This window comes from Mizuhopecten yessoensis, unplaced genomic scaffold, assembly GCF_002113885.1.
Source record: "Mizuhopecten yessoensis strain PY_sf001 unplaced genomic scaffold, ASM211388v2 scaffold5519, whole genome shotgun sequence".
Lineage (NCBI taxonomy): Eukaryota > Metazoa > Mollusca > Bivalvia > Pectinida > Pectinidae > Mizuhopecten > Mizuhopecten yessoensis.
In genome coordinates this window covers 524,447-540,829 of record NW_018406089.1, presented here as the reverse complement: position 1 = coordinate 540,829, position 16,383 = coordinate 524,447, and the positions used below count along the sequence as shown (strand labels likewise).

The 16,383-nt window shown below is 41.3% G+C and overlaps 1 protein-coding gene across 1 annotated transcript in view; it reads left to right on the top strand.

Annotated features, from left to right (window-relative positions):
* Positions 1-16,383, top strand: part of LOC110450805 — a 28,267-nt gene that overhangs the window by 4,164 nt on the left and 7,720 nt on the right. Inside the window, exons 7-19 of the mRNA XM_021498518.1 lie at positions 85-665; positions 786-848; positions 965-1,226; positions 2,802-2,912; positions 3,141-3,315; positions 4,065-4,258; positions 5,526-5,643; positions 7,005-7,155; positions 10,602-10,731; positions 11,662-11,788; positions 12,526-12,655; positions 13,262-13,386; positions 14,241-14,407. Of these exons, the coding sequence (XP_021354193.1) occupies positions 85-665; positions 786-848; positions 965-1,226; positions 2,802-2,912; positions 3,141-3,315; positions 4,065-4,258; positions 5,526-5,643; positions 7,005-7,155; positions 10,602-10,731; positions 11,662-11,788; positions 12,526-12,655; positions 13,262-13,386; positions 14,241-14,407 (2,334 nt within the window). The remainder of the gene's footprint in view (positions 1-84; positions 666-785; positions 849-964; positions 1,227-2,801; positions 2,913-3,140; positions 3,316-4,064; positions 4,259-5,525; positions 5,644-7,004; positions 7,156-10,601; positions 10,732-11,661; positions 11,789-12,525; positions 12,656-13,261; positions 13,387-14,240; positions 14,408-16,383) is intronic.

Below are 16,383 nucleotides of genomic sequence, written 5' to 3'. Positions count from 1 at the left end.
TTAATTTATTTGTTTGATGCTATATGAATATTTTCATTAAATTGGTATTTTGTAGATTTTCCTACTATATTTCTTGTTATACAGGAAAGACATGTGGCACTGCTGAAAAGTACCCGCCTGAGAATCAGTCGTCGTCATCATCGGTGGTTCATGAGGATAAAGGGAGCAACTCCTCAGACACCAACGGTCTCAAAGAATTGGAGAGTTGGCAGCAGTCGGTCGAGTCCAACTACTCGTTCAGCGGCACAGACAGGATAGTGAACCACCCGATATTCATCACTTCTTATCTCAGCGGGCGCAGTCGCATGCATACCGGAAGTTCTCCAAATATCAGCAACCGGATGTTATGCGCTCTTGCGTCTGATCATCTCTCCGGTGCTCCCTTCAGGGCGTTTCTGAAGAAAAAGGGACTTGAACTCGATATGAGGTACCTGAGTTTTTGGTCCGATGTTAGGCATTATTTGGACACTGAAGACGGGAACACCGACTGTTATGGGACGCCATTGAAACAGAGTCTAGCCAAGACCATCACGGAACGGTATCTGTCCAGCAGCTCCAGTGACACAGAGATCTTCTCGGAGGGGCTTAAGATGACATTATTCGCCAGTCTAACACAAAAACACGACGTCTCCCTGCTCTGTTCCGCACAGGACATTGTGTCGGGGGTATGTATAGATGAGAGTATCATATATTTTAATCATGTATCATGACAGGGAAATATTTGGGAGGGCCATACTCACGTGTACTCATGTTTATCCGACAATGTTGTCCTGTTTTGGTTTTAGATGCTGAAGGAACCGTGGGGAATGTACATGAAGGAAGAACGGAAAGCTTTCCGGAAGCGGGTGGTAAGTTTAACGTCATTAGAAATCAAATTCTATATATTTGTACGTACCTGATTATATCAATTTGACCCTTCTTTGAGGTAGTATTATTTTTTGTCGCTATAATATTCACATTGCAGTGCGGGAAGAAGCGTACTCGGCACGTCGTGGAAGTACCCTCCAACAGCATGGGACCCCCATGTCAGGATGGTAACGACCCTATTTTCTTCTTTAACTCGGCGAAATCACCGGGCAACGCAGGTTCCCGACCATATAGTGGAGATGCGGAAGACAGCGATGATTCACGACCCTCGAGCACCACAACTAACATGGACCACGTGTGTCTGTCGGAGGAGCAGGTGTGGAAAGCCTTCGAAATCACAGTTCTCTGTAACGAGTATGGTACGTCACAAAGTAGACATCACAATCCACTGTAACGAGAATGGTACGTCACAAAGTATACATCCCAATCCTCTGTAACGAGTATGGTACGTCACAAAGTAGACATCAAAATCAACTGTAACTTATATTGTACGCCACAAAATAGACATCACAAACCTCTGTAACGAGTATCATACGTCGTAAAGTAGACATCAAATCCACTGTAACGAGTATGTTACGCCACAAAGTAGACATCACGAACCTCTGTAACGAATATAGTACGTCACAAAGTAGACATCGCAATCCTCTGTAACGAGAATGGTTCGTAACAAAGTAGACATCACAATCCACTGTAATGAGAACGGTACGCCACAAAGTAGACATCAAATCCACTGTAACGAGTATGGTACGTCACAAAGTAGACATCACAATCCTCTGTAACGAGTATGGTACGTCACAAAGTAGAAATTACAATCCTCTGTACGAGTATGGTACGTATCAAAGTAAACATCATAATCCACTGTAACGAGTACGGTTCGTCACAAAGTAGACATCAAAATCCACTGTAATGTATATTGTACGCCACAAAATAGACATCACAAACCTCTGTAACGAGTATCATACGTCGTAAAGTAGACATCAAATCCACTGTAACGAGTATGGTACGCCACACAGTAGACATCTTAATCCTTTGTAATGAGTATGGTACGTCACAAAGTAGACATCAAAATCCACTGTAATGAGTACGGTAGCCACAAAGTAGACATCAAATCCACTGTAACGAGTATGGTACGCCACACAGTAGACATCTTAATCCTTTGTAATGAGTATGGTACGTCACAAAGTAGACATCACAAACCTCTGCAACGAATATGCTACGTCACAAAGTAGACATCAAATCCACTGTAACGAGTATGATACGTCACAAAGTGGACATCACAATCCTCTGTAACGAGTATGATACGTCACAAAGTGGACATCACAATCCACTGTAACGAGTATGATACGTCACAAAGTAGACATCACAATCCTCTGTAACGAGTATGGTACGTCACAAAGTAGACATCACAATCCACTGTAATGAGTACGGTACGCCACACAGTAGACATCACAATCCTCTGTAACGAGTATGGCACGCCACAAAAAAGACATCACTAACCTCTGTAACGAGTATTGTAAGTCACAAAGTAGACATCACAATCCATGGTAACGAGTATAGTACGCCACAAAATAGACATCACAATCCTATGTAAGGAGTACGGTAGTCGCGCATAGTAGACATTACAGTCCTCTTAAACGAGTACGGTACGCCACACATGGTTAACATCACAGTCCTATCGAGTATGGAACGTTATTTATACGACATTGGCGATTTATTCGTTGCTTTATTCGGCCAAATCCATTCTGCATCACTTTTTTCCAATTTGCGAACCCGACGCGAAGATGGAACTCTTGAATCATTGTGTGTAGCTTCGTTTGCAGACGGCACCACCGAACTACTAATATATGAAAGCTTTACGTAAGCACACCAGGTAACGAACCGGTATTTGTAATTTTCTAAGGGTAGTGTCATGATAGTTACTGTCTATCCTACAGGACGGAGTGGCATGGTCCCGCAGACAGAGCCCCGAATTCACGATCTTGTGGATGTTCTCTACAGTGACTACGGCAGTCTTAACATTCGACAGGAGGCCACCGTGAGACAAGGTAGGCATGCAAGCTTGTTCATACCTGCACAAGTGTACCAACATATCTAGGAGCACTGGAGAGCTAGTGAGGCAACGGTAGAGTGTGAGGCCCCGGCAGTGCGTTTACTTAGAGTATATTGTAAAAAAAAAAAATCCGAAGGAGTTGGCGAGGCCCAGGAGTCTGTGGGAATGCTCCTGGGAGTCAATGTCATTTTTACTAATTATGTGCATATATGGGTACTTACAGAGGCACTCCGGGAGCTAGTGTTTCCGCCAAAGATCGACATTGAGAACGTGAGAGTGTCCCGTAAAGTCCTGTTGGACGATGCCAAGTATAGCAAGGAAAACGAAGACAATCCTCGGTACAACCGACTGGTCCTCAGGAGGAACGGCATCCTCATAGAAAGGCCTGTACGTCCAAAGTAGGTACAATTACTCAATCTTCCGAAGGAAAATAATCCCAATAGTCTCCCGTTTGTTACACTTCTTGTTGTAAAACTGAACGGTACACTTACACTTATTGGTAGGCTTCACATTACACTGTAAACGTCCCGTAAAAGTGTCTGCTCTATCGACGACACCCGCCATATAATATCTAAATCAAATCCAAGTAATGCCACGCCCACTAAGCGAGAGCTGGGGTAGTGACAACAAGGTACACTTATGAGAATAATCGAAAGCATCGACCTTCAAATAACATATTTCCCAATGAGATCGTGATAGTGACCATAAAACTTGTACATTTCCCTTTTCTATCTACATCTTTGCAAAGTCTGTTTTGTAAACTTGCCTGTCAGTATTCACGTACACGTGATTGATGATTTCAAAGCAAGTTCTTGACTACCGAATCAAAAGTAACCTGTAAACGCTGGTTTGGCAAAGAGAAGGTTCACCATCGGAAAATCGTCCCGCTTACCGTGCATCTTAATAGTAAGCCGTCAATTTTTGTCGTGTTGTAAGTAGAGATTGTGAAGAGTCTGCAATGTCCCTGATGTCAACTGTCAAAGTTCGCTGTTATACATGTACCATAAGTATTGATATATTCATTCATCCTGGAACATTCGAAATCGGGACTGGCACTTTTTAAATGAACTACGAATCTTGCATTTTGTCAGTATGTGTAGACTTTATCTGTTTACATTATAAATGGACATGTCTGTGGTGTCAACAGGACCTTCATGGAAGTTCTCAACCATCCTGTTCACTTCGACTTCTTCAAGCGTTACATGATGTCCAACAAGATGGCGCACACTCTTCAGTTCTGGTCTGCCGTCGAGGAACTCAAGGATACGCAGGGTGCACGTGGGCGCCAAAACATGGTTTTACAGATATTCAAACGCTTCTTCAGCAGAGGTGCCAAACAAGGTAGGTATTGTCGGTAGTACTGCGTCTGTGTTACAACGATATCTTTTATTGGTCAACTGTCGTGTATTCTTATCTGTTTACAACACGGGCGTCCACTACACGTGATTACACAGGCGATGTGGGGCTGGGGTCAGGAATACGCTGTTTTACGGTGCAGATGTTTCATTGTTTTACTGTTAAGTATGGTTACATTAACTGTTAAAAGTCAATATAAACCGGAAGTATGGATTGGCATCGACGTCTCTAAGTGTGGCGCCAGTTTCCAGTTGCAACTAGTGACGATATTTTACCGATGTTTCTGCCAGTGATACAACTTTCGGATCTATCACCAAAGGTCAAGGTCACAAAACTTTTGCAATGCTTGTCTGTGTAATAAGTTTCTAATATATTTTGATGTATATATCGCCCTAGCCGGACAGAATTTCGTGTACAACAATTTGGTCTATACCCCGAGGTCAAGGTCACAGAAATTGGTCAAATGTCTTATTATGGCACCGATTTTGCTGGCCATAATTTCCGAACCACTGAATACATATCTTACGAAACTTCATAGTACAATGTTTCATAACTAGACAGAGTGTCACAGTAGGGAACAAGCATTGTATCATGACAAGACAATGAGTGAGTTTTTTTTTCTATCACGACTGGACAATGAGTTTCGGAAGGAAACATGTAGCAGTCGCTTTGTTCTTTTGTCTGTCCAAGAGTCAACATCAACATCTTGTTCGGACCATGTCATCTATTTTGCTGAAACTTTTCTTGTGACAAATCATACATAGGTTGTCTGGTATGTCGTATAGCACTCCGTTTAAATAGGTCAGGGCAACATGACAAACTCTTGTAATGCCTTTCAGGACAATATCTTTTAAACTGCTGGCCCATTTCTCATAAAACTTCAGAGATATGTGCATCATGAACTCAGGAAACCCAAAAAGGCAGAATCAGTGTAATGCTTGTCCAGACTATAAGTTATCACCTGCTCCAGATTTTTTCATGACACTGATAAATGTATGGATCATGGTGGGCAACTTGAAAGGACCAGGTCATGACAAGGGACGATGGTGGTATACCATAGTTCACTTTGGTAATATTCAAATTATTTTTGTCAGTTTTAAGGTTTTTTTGTCAACCACACGCCTTTGGACGACCAATTGCTTTCGTGATGTAAAGAGACTAAACTGATAAAAGTAATAGGCTAGTTTGTTCCAAAATGTTTCGGATCTGCACATAAGTTCAGTAGACACTACAATATCGACTCGATTGCCAGGTTACCTGCTTGACTGCAGCGATGACATCATCAGACAGATCCCTACAATGGAAAAGGTACCCGCGAGTGTTATGATCTGCGCTCAATCATGTGTCTTCCGGTCCATGGAGCGGAAATGGTACGTTGCATGAATTTCCTGTTTTAAAAGTGATAACATCCCCCTAAACGTATTCTTTATGATAAGTTTTCTTTTATATAGTAATATTCCATTTATAGGAATTTCGTATTTACCACAATTCTATGTATATATATTCCGTGTTAACTACAATTCTACGTAGCAAATTGGAGATATTTCACATTTACCGGGCCAGATTTCCACATGCACATGTTCCACGTTTTTGATATCTCTCGTTGACTCACTTTATATGATAGTGCATCTTGCGCAATAATAGGTCCTCTATATCAGCGTTCCTTGTCCGCGATGCTCTCAGCTTAATTGCTGCCTTCGGCTGTCTTTAGCCGAGGGGACTATTGGTTTATATAATAGCTATATTTTCAATTATACTATATCAATTCTATCTTCTTGTAATATGATGTATATGAACATATAACTGTTCTGTTTCACTGTGTCTTGATAAAGGAGCGGATCGCTACGAAAATTTGACAACCTAAACTTGTCCACACTGTTGGAATTTCTTCTATGCACCATATAATATTTTAAGTAATTCATATCCTACGGACATACCCCCATTAGGATCCAGTGTTATATGGGATTTTACCGTCTATATTACTTCTTTGACCCCTACAATTCTATTAATATATATTCCGTGTTAACTACAATTCTATTGATATATATTCCGTGTTAACTACAATTCTATTTATATATATTCCGTGTTAACTACAATTATATTTATATATATTCCGTGTTAACTACAATTCTATTTATATATATTTCGTGTTAACATCAGTTTATTTTCATATATTTCGTGTATTATGTATATTTCTTGTTAACCACAATTTTATTTATAGATATTTCCTTTTCATCACAAATCTATTTATGGACATTTCTTGTTCACCACAGTTTTATTTGTAGATATATCGTGTTACCCACTATCCCGAAGAAAGATTTGTCGTGTTAGCAACCGTTCTATTTATTGATTATCTCTTGCTCATTATCATTTAATATATAAAATGGAACTTTAAGTTATTATCTTTAGTAATGGTCCTTTTGATCACTTTTCCACGGTTTTCATAACCTTAAAACCAAGTAAGTAGGGAAGTAGTAATACACAGGTAGTGCTGCATGGTCCTAGTCTATTACAACCTAATTGGTTGTCCAAGCAGATGATGAGAAACAATTTCATTCAATTGTGGCTTAGAGGTTAAGTTTTTGAAAGGAATGAGTGTATCAAAAACAGAACCACATCACAACAGAACTCAATAAACATTCTGTATGATCGAGAAATATGACAGGTTGTATTTACTAAGAATAATGACCTGTTTGGACTCACATTCAATGACGTGTTGGTGTTCTGTCAGGTACCCTCGTTACCTGGAGACCTTCCCTACTGACGCTGAGTATCGGGAGTCTATGCACGAGAGTTACCCGCCGAATAGCACAATGCAACAATTGAAGGAATTGGAACAACAAAAGACGGGAAAACCTAGACGCATGCGTAGGAAGAAGACGGTAAGAACGTGCTAGACCTAACAATGACGTTAGAACAGAACAGATTGGTTCACGCTGATGTTCGGTAATTGTTCACTATTGAAAAGGTTTAATGCAGCTTGGTTATTAGTTCACATTATATATACCATATTTGCGAAGGTCTTTTCATGTAACTTTCAATTAATTAATCAAATAAAAAATGTAGAGATAACCATATAATTGTTACAACCTAAGGTAAAAAAACTAGGAACCGATTTTGTTTTAGTAATCGAGCTGTTTATCCATTTATCTATTTGTCGCTTGTTATCTAACACACCATCAGGATCAGGTTTAAAAGACGACCAAATTTGTACTTATGTGTCTTTATGGTGTATGGTTCGCACCTGTCAGTCAAACAGCAAGCTGTGTAATAGAACAATAGTCAATCATCACCAATAATACTTCTATGATTAAAAACGGCCGTTTTTTGTTTTTTTTAATTAAAACGACATAAATACATTGTTAGAATACATGAACAACACCATGAGAAGGTATACCATAACATGCATTGCATAATAAAATGCAATGTCATTCTCTATATATCTATTGTAGGTGATAGGACAAAAAAATGTCAACCAAGATATAATAATGTATCTTTACATAGTTATACTTTTCATATGATTATCCGCTTTAAATCTATTCAACAAGAAATACCTGTCAAATACTTAAAAATAAAGGAAATTAGATAACTAGAGAGAAACCGACCAGAAAAGGATAAATAAAATAAAGATACAACATTTGATATAGCGCCCTATCTAGCTTGAATTAGCCACTCTAAAGCGCTTTAAAAGGATATACAATTCAAACAACCACTTGTTTTGAGGAATTCGCATAAGCTGCCTTATCAGGTGCTAACTACTAGTCCGATGCCACCTGGCTAATGTCTCCCTATGTGTGTGTGCCTGTGTGTGTGCCTGTGTGTGTGCTGGAGATTATTGTGTTCTGTTTGTTGTGGGACCGTGCTTTCAACGGTATCATTTATAGTGTCACCCCACTTGAATGCTACAGCACAGAAACCGCAACATCCACCCCAGACTATTTTATACTCCGCCTGGGTTGTTGGAGCTATGTGGGCAGGAGAAAAACACTTTCTCTGAATATTCCATGGGTAAGATGACTTCGAGGATCGAACCCCAGCCGCCTGCGTGGAAGGCCGACGTTTTAACCACTGGACCAATCCGCCCAGGATAAATCGGAATGCCTCGATAAAAAGATTTGATCTGTATGTGTTTTAACAAAGAGAAGTGAACATAGGCTTCAAAATGCGTTTTGGAAAAATACATCAACATTACAAAAAATCAGTTTATTTAGAAACTAGTTTTTCTTTGCTTTTGTTTGTACACGAGGAGAGAGAATACGATGAGTGGGAAAGCCGAACGAGTAAAACTATGACGACAAGGAAGAGATACTATGGTGTAAGGTCTACTGACAAGTAATGTCGCTGTATCCGTGCTCCCCCGACGTTATCTCACTGTTTCTTCGTCGTCGTCCTCTCACTTCCTCGCCGTCGTCCTCTCTCTCCATTACTGTCGAAACTATTTCCCTCACAGACGTCTCATCTCTCCCTCGCCGTCGTCTTCTCGATCCAACGACGCGATCCTTTGCTGTCGATTTTTATTCCTTCGAAATCATCTTTCTCTCTCTCCATCCTCTTCTTGTTTTCTCGTCGTCGTCGTCTTCACACTCTCTCGACGTCGTCTTCTCTTTCGTTTTAAAGTCATCTCCTCTTCCTTCGCCATCGTCTTTTCGCTCGATCGACGCGCTCCTTTGCTGTCGATTTTTTCCCCTTCGAAATTATCCTTCTCCCTCGCCACCCCCGACGTCGTCTTCTTTCCCCCTCGCCATCGTCTTCTCGCTCCCTCGATATCGTCTCATTGTTCCCTAAGCATCGTCTTCACACTCCCTCCACTTTGTCTCCTTTCTTCCTGACCGTCATCTTCTCGCTCTTTTGCTGTCGAATCTTCATTACTCGATGTCATCTCCTCTAACCCTCGCCTAATTGTTCCCTTGCTGTTGTCTTCTCAATTCCTTGCCGACGTTCCCTTGTTTTTTCGTCGTCGTCTTACCTCATCCTCACCATTGTCTTTTTGCTGTTGATTCTTTATTTCTCGATGTCATCTCTTCTCTCCCTCGCAATCGCCTGCTTGTTCCTTCGCCGTTGTCTTCTACATCCTTTTCCGTCGTCTTCTCGCTCCCTCGCCGTCGTCTTCAAGCACCCTCGACGTCGTCTCCTGCCTCGATTGCCGTCGTACTCTCGCTCCCTCGACGTCGTCTCCTGCTTCGATTAACGTCGTCTTCTCGCTCCCTCGACGTCGTCTCCTGCCTCGATTGCCGTCGTCTTCTCACTCCCTCGACGTCGTCTCCTGCCTCGATTGCCGTCGTTTACTCACTCCCTCGACGTCGTTTCCTGCCTTGATTGCCGTCGTCTTCTCACTTCCTTGACGTCGTGTCCTGCCTCGATTGCCGTCGTCCTCTCGCTCCCTCGACGTCGTCTCCTGCCTCGATTGCCGTCGTCTTCTCGCTCCCTCGACGTCGTCTCCTGCCTCGATTGCCGTCGTTTACTCACTACCTCGACGTCGTTTCCTGCCTCAATTGCCGTCGTCTTTTCGCTCCCTCGACGTCGTCTTCTGCCTCGCTTGCCGTCGTCTTCTCGCTCCCTCGACGTCGTCTCCTGCCTCGATTGCCGTCGTCTTCTCGCTCCCTCGACGTCGTCTCCTGCCTCAATTGCCGTCGTCTTTTCGCTCCCTCGACGTCGTCTCCTGCCTCGCTTGCCGTCGTCTTCTCGCTCCCTCGACGTCGTCTCCTGCCTCGATTGCCGTCGTCTTCTCGCTCCCTCGACGTCGTTTCCTGCCTTGATTGCCGTCGTCTTCTCGCTCCCTCGTCGTCGTTTCCTTCCTTGATTGCCGTCGTCTTCTCACTCCCTCGACGTCGTGTCCTGCCTCGATTGCCGTCGTCCTCTCGCTCCTTCGACGTCGTCTCCTGCCTCGATTGCCGTCGTCTTCTCGCTCCCTCGACGTCGTCTCCTGCCTCAATTGCCGTCGTCTTTTCGCTCCCTCGACGTCGTCTCCTGCCTCGCTTGCTGTCGTCTTCTCGCTCCCTCGACGTCGTCTCCTGCCTCGATTGCCATTGTCTGCTTGTTTCTTCGCTGTCGTATTCTTGCTCCATCGATCCTCTGGCGTTGTTTAGCTATCAATTAACAAGATTTTTTAAAGCTGTATGATTCACGGGAAATCATCCTTAGAGCCTGTATCTTGAGTAATGACCCTCTCTCGTTTTCCAAAGTAATAAAGCTAGATACAGATACTGACGGATGTGGTCCCTGTGGTGATCCTAAATGTATTTAATATACAGGATTATCCTTTACAGACGATGCATGTTAGTTACTCTTTGTTTAAGTCTTAACGTTTTAATTTTGATTTCCCTTTCAGATTAACTTATGGCATGGCTTCTCAAACGCCATATTAGATTTCCTGAGAGCTATGAGGGATCCAACGGAGGTTCGATTGTTCGAGATCTTTTTGAAGTATGAAACTGATCGTGACCACGATGGACCTTCCAGTAAGTGTAAAAGAATTGTTATACATTTAAAATTAAATTTGAAGTTCACATTCCTTCCCCGAACCTTCCTTCTTATAAGTATAACCAGTACACTCAACTAAGAAACCATGAGGAGGACTTTGGTACAGACTGATATCAAGAGAGAAAACGTTTAAAACCCAACTCATGTCACACCCACCAAAGGCAAGATTATTTTGGGTTTATAACTGTAGAAAGATCAAAGGAAAAGTATATCTACGAATTTCGGAGGGATCTCATATGTTTGGTTTTATAAATTTCCATCTAAGCGTACGGTATATGCCTGTGGCATAACCAGCAGGCCGCGCATCACTCAAAACTACGTAAATACTTATTTATCGTTGGAATTGCAACTTTAAATTATTTAATCATTTTATTTTCAGATTAAGATAGTAACACTTGATGTTATCATACTTTAAATATAATGGAAGCGTGTAGCGTTTATATTGTGAGCACAGTTTACAGATTCCGTTTTGACATCTCTTACCAGACATGTGCACTTGGTGCTGAACATTCCTACCCACGTTTCACCACATTGTGATCTATTGTACCTATTTGAAGTGGAAATAAATACCCTTTCGTTAACTCTTTCATCTTACAGACTGGTGCCTCTGGTCAACTCTTGTTAAAAGTATAGTATTTTATAAGGGAACAACCGAACCGGGCTTTTTGGGCGAAATGTTCGAAAGTGGGGTCAGTGTACAGAGTGTTCATTGTGTATAAACTTCGAAGTCCTCTAACTTGCTTCGGACGGAGATAATTTTCTTCTGGTCAGTGGTAGAGCGTTGGACTAAAATGTCTGTGGTCGCGGGTTCAAACCTCGACCAAAACGTCCACGAGCATGGTTAATGAACGCCCCTCCTATTACTTCAAGTCCCTCGTAGGTTTAGCTTTTTGTTTGTTGTCTTGCAGACGCTTTTGAGAAGTCCCTCATGACGTCCAGCACTATGGATATCCAGACCAGGGTCGTAATGCGGAACCGACTTGTCCTCCTTAATAAACTTGGTAATGACCTCCTCTTCTGGATAGAAGTAGGAAAGTAAGTGATGTCAACGGAGTCGTTTTCTATCCAATGATTGAATGTGTTAAGTAAATATGATACGGTTGATTTGTAATCCAACTAATGTTCTTTCTCTCTCACACTCTGAGCAGTGCTATTCCACTACAATATGTCCCCGTGGAGGGCGTTAGATATCAGACAACGTTTCGTCCAAGGTAGACATTGGATGCAAGATAAAACAAAAAGGGCAGTTACGGAATAGTGTTCTTATCCCATTGCCCTTAAAATAAACATTATGTTTGCAACGATGGAGATGAATTGTTTTTTATGAAGAAATGCTGGAGTGATTAATGGCCTTTAAAATGTATTGATAGAGCTTAGTGTTTGTTACGTCACAACATTGCTGACTCTGACTAATCGGTGTTAATCATGAAAAGTAATAGATTTGATCGCTTAATGATGTTTGTATCATTAGTGGTTGGTTGCTCTTTATACTGTGGTCTAGTGTAGGGGAATTAGAATAAGGAGACTAACTATGTGAACACATGTATAAATATGGCAATGTCTTGATACACATTCGATATACATAGTCGCTCGAGCTACTTTAAGATATTTTCTGTAATCACTAGTGCTAACATAACTTACTCCAGTGAATTAGACGCTAATTACATTATATAACCGTCGTGATCAAGCCCCTCTATCAGACGCATATCCATTCATACAATAACGGTATATGTTCCTGTTACACAAACTGTAAGGCTGACATTGTACTTCAGATACCGGAAGCAGGTGGAAACACTGAAGACCTTGGAAAATTTCTCCAAGAGCGAATCGGACCTTTTGGTTGCCAAGGCTAAGGCCATTATAGACAGCTTCATCGTGTCGGAAATCTTACCGCGTGTACAGGTAACAGCGTTACCATCCAAATAGTATTAAAAAGGATAAAGTTAGTACATGTAATGCTTGTGTCATATAAACATATGTATACTATGCACTTTCAGTAATAAACATGCACAGTTTTGCTAATCTTTCAAGGTTGTTTCCTACAGAAAACCTTTCACATACACCTGTACAATGTCGTTCTCTCGTCGATATACACGTGTCCATCTACACAAAGGCGTTTACACCAGCAGGTTGTCCACATCACGTGTCCATCTACACAAAGGTGTTTACACCAGCAGGTTGTCCACATCACGTGTCCATCTACACAAAGGTGTTTACACCAGCAGGTTGTCCACATGTTTACATGGTTTCCTAAACACACACAGAAGACTGTTCATGCTCACATACACACGCCCTCACACTCCCACATAGCCGTGCATTTATCTGAAAGAGTATTTTCGCACCAATGATACCGCGGCGAATACTGTGTGGTACCTTGAGATGTCATCGCCCGAGGAAACGTTACCGAGTCACTGTTAAAGACAGTATCACGTAAAACACATTTATATTCATAAAGTTAATTAAATTTCCAAATGATGTAATATAGATATTTTTTTTCTTCAAATCTAGATAAATATTCCAAATGAGCTTGGTCACAGTATTGCGCATAGCCTGAATTCCTCCGGGCCTGTTCGAGGGCTGTTCCATGATGCGACCATCCTCCTCTTTCCTATACTGTACTATTTTTGGAAAAGGTAAAGTATATTTGAAAAGGAAATATATACGATGAATAAACTCAAAAGTACAATGGGATCTTCAATCTTACGTCACGGTACCATAATTGGTGCAATTTTGACGGATTTTCACACAGGGGCATGGATCGCTTAACTTGTACATGTAATATTAAAAAAATAGGGGTCTCCTATACTAATGTATTTATTAGTATAGGAGACCCCTATTTTTTGATGTTACAAGTAAAGCGATCCATGCCCCTGTGGTTTTTCAGTGTTACTTAAAAATCCAGTTGTATCAGGAATATTTATTGATTCTTGACATAGATTACCCATGGTGGTTCATGTTTATGAAAAGTAATTTGTTTTTAAAAATAAAACTTGTGTATAATTCTACTAGTTAATGTGCCGATTGAAACAACATATATTATTTTGTAAATACCACACTGAACTACAATTGTATGTATATATATATATACTCTTTTATATTATCAGGTTAAAAGAAAAGGAAATCAACATTTAAATATGCTTATAATAAACCCCTTCAAATCCTTACAAAGGACGTCGACGTACGTCATTGTTTATGGTTTTCTGACACGGTTACTTTGAAGTCATCGTGTACTCTTAAAATGTTGCTGTAAACAAAACTATTTGGTTGTAATTCTGATAAATACATGTATCTCTATTGTTATACCATCAGAGGAAAATATACTACTAGTAATTTAATTCTTAAGTTCTATTCGAACCATTTTTTACTTTGTACCAATTTGAGTAAATAGCGTACCAACAGTGATAGGGTGTCGTTAAACGTTTTAAAACTCATCAAAATGAACACATTGTCATGCATACTTGGCATAAATGTCAGCGTGTTGTCACAGATTTCACGAGTCTTGGCTGGCCAATGCCAACCCGGAGGATGTGCTGCCGAAGTTGGAGGCACAGATAAGGCCCAAACGTGTGTTGACACCACACAAAGACAAGGAACTACCAAACCTCTTCAATATACGTTACTCTACGGTGGATGTCACACAACAAAATGTATACGGTATGTCACACACAGACCGGCACACCAAACAATAGGTCACACACAGACCGACACACCAAAAAATATGTCACACAAAGGCCGACACACCAAACAATAGGTCACACAGAGACCGACACACCAAATAATAGGTCACAAACAGACCGACACATTAAACAATAGGTCATACAGGGACCGACACACCAAACAATAGGTCACACAGTCCCCAACACACCAAACAATAGGTCACAAAAAGACCTACACACCAAACAATAGGTCACACAAAGACCGACATGTCAAACAATAGATCATACAAATACCAACACACCAAACAATAGGTCACACAAAGACCGACACTTTAAACAGTAGGTTACACAGATACTTGCACATTAAACAAGAGTTCACCCATAGACCGACACACCAAACAATAGGTCACACAAGGCCGACACACCAAACAATAGGTCACACAAAGACCGGCACATTAAACAAAGGTCACACAAAGACCGATACACCAACGAATAGGTCACACAAAGACCGGCACATTAAACAAAGGTCACACACAGACCGACACGCCAACCAATAGGCTACACAGACTTACACACCTAACAAAAGGTAGCACAAAGACCGACACACTAAACAATAGGTCACACAGTCCCCAACACACCAAAAAAATAGGTAACACAAAGACCGACACATCAAACAATAGGCCACACACAGACCGACACACCAAAAAATAGGTCACACAAAGACCGACACGTCAAACAATAGGTCATACAAATACCGACACAACTAACAATAGGTCACACAGTCCCTAACACACCAAAAAATAGGTCACACAAAGACCGACATGTCAAACAAAAGGTCATACAAATACCGACACAACTAACAATAGGTCACACAGTCCCCGACACACCAAAAAAAGAGGTCACACAAAGACTGACACGTCAAACAATAGGTCACATTTACTTGCACACCAAACAATAGGTAACTAATAGACCGACATACCAAACAATAGGTCACACACAGACCGATACACCAAACAATATGTCACATAAAGACAGACACGTCAAACAATAGGTCATACAAAGACCAACACACCAAACAATAGGTCACACAAAGACCGACACATCACACAATAGGTCACACAGAGACTTGCACATTAAACAAAGATCACACACAGACCGACACACCAAACAATAGGCCACACAAAGACCGGCACATTAAACAAAGGTCACACACAGACCAATATATTAAACAATAGATAACACACGGACCGACACACCAAACAATAGGTCACACAAAGACCGAAACTCTAAACAGTAGGTCACACAGATACTTGCACATTAAAAAAATGTCACAAAGAGACCGACACGCCAAACAATATAATTTATAGAGACCAACACACCAAAAAATAGGTCACACAAAGACCGACACGCCAAACAATAGGTCACATAAAGACCGACAATCTTAACAGTAGGTCACACAGATACTTGCACATTAACAAAAGGTCACACACAGACCGACACACCAAACAAAAGGTCACACACAGACCGACACACCAAACAATAGCTGACACAAAGACCGATACTCTAAACAGTAGGTCACACAGATACTTTCACATTTAACAAAAGATAACACAAAGATCGACACACGAAACAAAAGGTTACACAAAGACCGGCACATTAAAAAAAGGTCACACACAGACCGGCAAACCAAACATTAGGTCACATAGAGACCGACACGCCAAACAATATGTTTCACAGAGACCAACACACCAAACAATAGGTCACACAGAGATAGACACGCTAGACAATAGGTCACACAAAGACCTACACACCAAACAATAGGTCACACAGAGACTTGCACATTAAACAAAGGTCACACACAGACCGACACACCAAACAATAGGTCACACAAAGACCGACACACCTAACAATAGGTCACACAGAGACCGGTACATTAAACAAAGGTCACACACAGACCGACACACCAAACAATAG